Source organism: Fukomys damarensis, unplaced genomic scaffold (genome assembly GCF_012274545.1).
Source record: "Fukomys damarensis isolate Sample0158 unplaced genomic scaffold, DMR_v1.0_HiC HiC_scaffold_17, whole genome shotgun sequence".
In the NCBI taxonomy this organism is placed as follows: Eukaryota; Metazoa; Chordata; class Mammalia; order Rodentia; family Bathyergidae; genus Fukomys; species Fukomys damarensis.
Window position 1 is genome coordinate 72,259,876 of NW_022900929.1, and position 7,413 is coordinate 72,267,288.

General features: G+C 36.5%; 1 protein-coding gene across 1 annotated transcript in view; it reads right to left on the bottom strand.

Annotated features, from left to right (window-relative positions):
- Txndc16 (thioredoxin domain containing 16) overlaps positions 1-7,413 on the bottom strand; it is an 80,230-nt gene that overhangs the window by 66,710 nt on the left and 6,107 nt on the right. Inside the window, exons 2-4 of the mRNA XM_019208715.2 lie at positions 7,105-7,222; positions 2,245-2,318; positions 1,359-1,433 (exon numbers count right to left, since the gene is read on the bottom strand). Coding sequence (XP_019064260.1) covers positions 1,359-1,433; positions 2,245-2,318; positions 7,105-7,222 — 267 coding nt within the window. The remainder of the gene's footprint in view (positions 1-1,358; positions 1,434-2,244; positions 2,319-7,104; positions 7,223-7,413) is intronic.

The following is a 7,413-nucleotide window of genomic DNA, read 5'->3' on the forward strand; positions in this document are numbered from 1 at the left end:
GATAATATATTACTAGGACTAGAATATTTAAAAGTGTCCATTTGTAAAGTGATACCCAGAACTTCTCACCTCCAAATTTTGAATTTCCTGCAACTTAATTTTTACTCAAATTATATGGGCAGGACAGGAGGAGGACATGTACAGCCAAACAGAAAACAAAGATAGTAAATGTCAACAAAGGTTTTAGTGGACAACAGACCTACAACATTAAATCAGTAAAGCCCCTTTAAACTTGTAACCTTAAAAATACACATTGTCTAGCTTTGCCATCAATGACAACACCAGACTTCATTTCAAAGTAGACCGCAGAAACAGAGCTCACATAAGCCTAAATCCTGGATGTAAAATTCCATGCCAGGAGAATGTGAGATTCACTCTTAGTAAAAAAATCAAGTGCATGCAGAACTTTTTCTGCACTTACAAGAAGACACAGAGCTAGACTCCAGAAAAATCAGGCTAGTGTCAGAAGGAAACCAAGTACTTTTAAAATCCTAATGTAAAAAGCAAAGATGAGCTTCTTACCTGATGCTATGGATATGTGTGACCTTCTAAATTATTTTGAAATCCTGACCCCCAAAATGATGGGCTGGGAGGCAGGATCCTCAGGAAGTGATTAGCCATGAGATTACTACCCTTATAAAAGAGTCCTCAGGACTGAGGATTTAGCTCAGTGGTTCCACAATTGCAAGGACCCGAGTTCAATCCCTGGTACCAAAACAATAAACAAGTAAGTAAATTAAGAGTCACCAGAGATGCAGGTCTAACATGTGAGGACACAGAGCCAGGCATGGTGGCCCACGCCTGTAATCCCAGCACTCAGGAGGCTGAGGCAGGAAGATCACTGGGAGTTCAAGACCAGCCTGGGCTACATGGTGAGTTCTAGATCAGTCTCAACTACAGTGAGACCCTGTCTAAAAAAAAAAAAAAAAATGTGAGGACACAGGGAGAAAATGGCTTTTTACCATGAAGCAGAGGCTCTCATCTGATACAACATCTACCAATGCCTTGACCTTGAACTGCCCAGCTTCCAAAACTCTGAAAAATAAATTTTCATTGTTTACAAGCCACCAGTCTGTGGCAGTCCAAACCGACTAAGATAGCTGGTAAATCTTCACTCCTTTGGAAGAATCAAAAGCAATTATACAATTATACAGTCTTGTTGAGTCGTCTACTTTTACACAGAGTATCCTTTGTCATGAAACAAATTTTAGATTCTCAATGTAGGAAGATGTACCAGCAATTTGTATGAAACTGAAGCCTACAAATACAATGTTAAAACCTTAAAATACTGTAATGGATTGTGGTCCTCTAAAATAAAAGCAATAATGATTAAGTAAATGAGTACCCCCTGTACTTACAAGAGTACATGAGCAACGATGGCATTCACATCAAACAAGGTGTCAGTTGGGAATTCTCTGAGCAAAATGTTTCCTCTACAAAAAGTTTAAAAACACATTATAGAAATATTTCCTTAAAATTCAATTTACTCGCTCAGCTAACACATTAAGTTATAAGCTCTTTGATGTTAGAGTCCGTGTCTTATCCACGTACCCTAAGCACCAAATGGAGCACTGGCACATAACACACACTCAAATATTTACTAAATATACATGCGATAAATATGTTGGTTTTGAAAAGCTTAGGCACTGGATCAGGCAAAAAAGACTGGAAATAAATAGGAGTCTAAAAAAGGCCTCCTAACTACTTCCCGATCACATACAGATTCCCAAACAGGGCTGGGAAGAAGAACAGTAGAAATGTCCTTAGAAGGAGTTTCCTGAGCAAACAAACAGGATCTCTCTCCTCTTCCTAGACCAAACCCCAAGGTTTTGAGGAAACGATGACAGATTTCCCAAATAGACTCGAAAACCCAAGAACAAAAGAATCTGCAACCTAGACCCTGACAGATTCCTCAAAAAGAGAGTACATGGAGTATGGAACTGACACTGCTAGTGGAATGTGAAATTTGCTGCTTACTTAAGCAGGCTCTTATAGTAGGAATTTATGCATGATTCTCATGTAACATTCAAAATGACCCTGTGAGGTAGATTTTTTTCTTCATAGTTTATAAGTAAGGAAGTTAAAGTTCAGAGAGGTCAGGTAGCAAGTATACTGCTTGGACTTTTTGCTAAACTTCACATAATCACGACTAAATTCAACTTTATTGTGGCTTAGTTGATATTTTACATACCTGAATATCTAGAATATAACTTTATATTTGTACATCACACTCAAAAATTTTACCTGAATAAATATGCTTTCATCAAATCCTTTTCTTTATCACAGTATCTTGATGTTTCTTCTTTGACGCAATTAACCTTTAAAAGATTTTATTTAAGGTTTAGAATATATACCACAAGAAAACAAGGAGAATTAAACACTACAGCCTTTTACCAGGGGTTGAACTCGGGACCTTGCGCTTCCAAGGCAGGTGATGGAACCACTGAGCTAAATCCCTGGCCCTTTTTTTCTGATTTGTAAACAGTAACTTCTTACTCAAACACATGAGGAAATGTGAAAGGAATTGTTTCTTTACCTCAGAGTTATATTTAATTATACCTAAGAGTTCACAATTAATTCAATCTCTCAGAACAAGTAGGAGACTAGGTTGAAAGGAAGGCGCAAAAAAGCATATGAAAAAGTCAGGAAGCAGGGGAGGGTGGAGCTCAGTAGTAGAGCTAGTACTTCGCAAGTGTAAGGTCCTGGAGGGTACAACTTCAGCACAAAAAAAATAGGGGAGAAAGCATAAAAAGAGGGTGATAAATTGGAACCATGGCGGCATCTCAGCAGCTGAACACAGATATGGCATATCTTGCTAGTTTTTCCCTCTAATAAATTCATTTTTCTTGGGCTGGGGATTTAAGCTCAGTGGTACCGCCGCCTGCCTCACAAGTGCAAGGTCTAGAGTTCGATACCCAGTATCAAAAAAACAAAAAAAGTTTTAAAAATATGTACACTATAATTCACTTTTGGTTATGCCTATAATCTGACTTTTAATTTTGATTCACTATTTCTGCTGTCTTCCCTGTCAGATCCTCTTTTTAGCTTTTTAAGAAAATGTCACTTCCTAGTTGTCATTGTTTCCTCAAGCTCTATTAAAATTAAATCGAACAACAATAAAAATCTTCATCATAAATCAAAAACCTTACCAAATTTGAAGCTGAAGAACTGTTCTTCTAGCCTTAGTTTTTGTTAGTTACATTGGTGGTCACCTATTGGCCCTGTCTAGAAACTCCTGCATTCTTTTCTTTCCTTCCTTTCCCTCTTTGTCTCAGGATGCATATTTACACTCAAACCTTTTACTTAGTTTTACTTACTGTATTTGTGAAAAGACTCGAGTCTCTTCTGTCCTTTATGACTTTCCTTTAGGGCCTTGGCTCCTATTATGTTTGTGCTCCTTCATCTCCCATTTTATTTTCATTTGGTGCTAGGACTGCCCTTACATTTTTTCACATAAACTCTACATTGTAAGCTACCCAGGGCTGGTGTGGCTGCTCTAACATCACCATGGGCTCAGATTCATTCTTTCTCTTGCAGCATCCTTAGCAAGTGGTTTCCTGTCTAAGGGTGCCGTATGGTCCATGATTCCAACGGTACTCTGGCTATCTCCTCTGTTTTTTGTCAACTGATGAAGAAAAAAAGCAGCAATCAGTCTCCTGTCAAGAGCCTTCTAGGGATTCCACCCCAGTGATCTGGCCATCACCAGCAGTTGGGGAGGCTGGAAAAAATCCTTTTTTTTTTTTTGGTTTTTTGAGACAGGGTTTCACTGTATAGTTGAGACTGACCTGGAACTTACTATGTATCCCAGGCTGGTCTCGAACTCACAATGATCCTCCTGCCTCAGCCTCCCGAGTGCTGGGACTACAGGTGTGCGCCACCACGCCCGGCAAAAAATCCTTTTTAAAGTTCAGATCATACAGATGGGTGACATTATAACACTAGATCTATCCATTCATTCATCTTTTCAACATTTATTTGAATACCTACCATATGTCATTCACTGTTCTAGTCAATGGGGGTACACTCCAGTACCAAATAAAGATCTTTACCCTTAAAATTTACATTCTATAGAGACAAGTTAAAAACTAATTAATAGGCCAGGGATTTGGCACCATGCCTACCTTGCAAGAGCAAGGTCCTGAGTTCAATCCCCAGTACCAAAAAAAAAAAAAAAAAAAAAAAAAAAGAAATTAAACTAAATAAAAAAATAAAAACTAGTTAATATATGTTAAGAGCTAAAATAAAATGTAGAAAAGAAAGAGTAAACTAATACATACAAATATAATATATAACTATGTAGAAGAAAAGAATTCTAAGCAGAGGGGAAAACACCTGCAAAGGCCATGTGGTAATAGAACCTCCAGCAGGTTCAAGTACCCAAAGAATAGCTGGGCACAGTGGCACAAGCCTGTAATTCTAACACTCTAGAGGCTGAGGCAGGAGAACCAAGTTCAAGTCTCACTTGGGCAACTCAGCAAGACTCTGTCTCAAAATATATATATAAAGGGAGGCTGAGATTAACTCCGTGGTATAATAATCTGGGGCTGGGCCGGGGATTTAGCTCAGTGGTTCGGTGGCCTGCCTTGCAAACGCAAGGACCTGAGTTCAATCCCCAGTACCAAAAAAAAAATAATAATAATAATAATAATAGTAATAATAATAATCATCATCTGGGGTTTGGTGCCCCAGTATTGGAGCAGAAAAAAAAAAACTACACAGAATAATCAATATGTATCAGGAACAAACTAAACAGGACAGAGGGAAAAAAATGAGATCAGAGACAAAGCCAATTTGCAGGACTCAAGGGTCCCAATTTTATCACAACTGTAACAAGAAACCTCCCTGGGTAGGGTAGTAATCTGTCCTGTCGCTTCTGATGAATGTGGAGAAGGCTTTGTAGCAGAACAAGAGTGAAAGGAGAAAGGCCAACAATTAGGAGATTCCTGTGGTTTCCTAGATGAGAAGTGATGACAACAAGAAGAAAAAGTAAAGGCACAAGAAGGAGTCAGATTTGAAGTTTTGAGAGTAGAATCTAGTAGTAGGTGGGCAGGTTATAAGAGAAAGAAAAATCAAGGATGACTGAATGGCTTTGTGTTTTAAAATAGACTTTGACACAGTAACATTGCTACACCAGATTCTCTTGGTTATCTTTTTCCTTCATATATTCTGAAGATTTCTGATGCTTTTATTTTAGACACATTTCTAAATAGCATACAGTTGGATTTGGTTATTGTCTCCAGCTTGACAATCTTTGTCTTAACTGGAACATTTAGTCCTTTTTTTTTTTTTTTTACTGTTTTCTTCATCCACTTGTGTCTCTGGCAGTCTTAACTTTTAAAAATGTTTTCAAATGCTACTCTATGTGAAGTCTTCCCCAACACCATCTGTGACTTTCCACTTCAATAATCAGATGTAAGCTTTCTTTCCTTTAAACTTCTAGCTCGCTCTCGCTCTCTCTCGCTCTCTCTCTCTCTCTCTCAATACGGTTATCAGATTTTGCTAGTTATTGAAATACTTTGTGAATGTGTTTTATTCTCTCTACGTAGGATACAGTAAGCTCATTTCAGCCTCAAATGTATAGAGCATTCACTGTATCAAAGAGCTACATAACATGGGTTTCTCTTGTCACTTTGTACTTTCCACATAGCTCCACATTCTAGATCATGAAATCAAGAGATTAAATTATGTTAATAATAGCAATGCCCTAGGCATAAATCTTAATATTCTATTCCAGTAGTTATCAGAAAGACAGTACTAGATACTAATCTACTAGTTTCTAAATAAACAGAAATGATTATTCCTTTGAAGTTCATATCAATTTACTATTTCATTTGGTAAATCTTAGTTTAAAATTTTATTCAAAGCTCCTGAGAGACAAATGCCAATACCATTCTACAGAGGATTCATTTAATGAAATTTTAACCGAGAGTCCTATACATACAGAATTGACACATTAAAAAACAGGGGGTTCTTGATATGTGTTTGTTAGGATGTACCACCAAAGTTAACCTTTCTATGCATTCTGCCTTGAAAGGTCAAGCTGCAGACATTAAGAAGGAAAACAAACATCTCTGGAGAAGGTAGACCAATGACTTGAGAAAAAATAAATGTACAAGAATAGCAGCTGTACATTAATCTAAAAGAATTTACTATCACTGAGTTATTTCCCATTCCGTTTTTTGATGTACAAATTACAAATTTAAAATAAATGGTTTATGCAGTTATCTAAGCCTGACGCATGTGAAAATCTTTACATAATACTCTAAGTTAAATATGTACTTTCAAACTGAATTGTTTTAAAAAATTGTTCTAAAAGTAAATGAGAGAAGCTGCCACATACACAACTATAATGATTTAGAAAAAAATTCTTCTATTACCTTAATTTTGTTGCCCCAGTTTGTATTAATAGAAATTTAATAAATAGTTGAATTGTTTATATCCATTATGAAATATTTGCCAGGCAAAACAAAACAGAACCAAAGTCTAACTATTAATTTGAAAAACTACACTATATCCAAATAGAATGGGCTATAAAATAGTGGAATCCTAAGCTAGAGAATTGTAAACATGTCAAGAATGGTGGCACAGGCCTGCAGTGTCAATACTCTGGAAGGCTGAGGCAAGAGGAAGTCCAATCTGGACAATCTGACAACTTCACAAAACCCTGTCTCAAAATTTTAAAAAATAAATCAATAAAAAGGGTTGGGGATAGAACTAAATGTGAAGGTCCTTAGTTCAATCCCCAGCACCACTAAAAAAACAACAAAAAGAAAAAACCAAACAACAAATTTTAAATAGTTTTTCCCCTCTGCATGTACTATGTGACACGATCAGAAACTCTCTGTGCTTCTATTTTCTTTTTTTTTTTCTTTTTGGTACCAGGATTGAACTCAGGACCTTGCACTTGTGAGGCAGGTGGCAGGCGGAGGCACCACTGAGCTAAATCCCCAGCCCTGCTTCCCTCCCTCTATTCTTATACAAAAAAGAAAAAAATACTGTTCAGTTTGTAAAACAAAGCTAAAGTATTTTTAGATACTCAATCCTAACTTACACAATTATATAATGTTTGTCATTAATGTTTTACTAACATAAATATCTTTTTACCTTTGCAACTGAAATCCCATAGTCCCGGAGAGGTCTAACAGCCTCATTCAATTGTTCAAGAACTATAGAGGTACTTGGAGCATCTAGAACAAGAAATGTTTTACAATGATTATTACTCCTTAAAAAGGACAAGTTTTTAAAATTAAAGCCAAAATCTGCAAACACAGAAGACATTTGTTTGTCCAACTACCCTTCAACAACAAATAACTAAACATACCTAGTTATATATATCTTTACACTCTTATTTCCTTATTGCATTATTCTTAATTTCCAATGTTTTTATCATATTTTAACTTTTTTTTTTTTTTT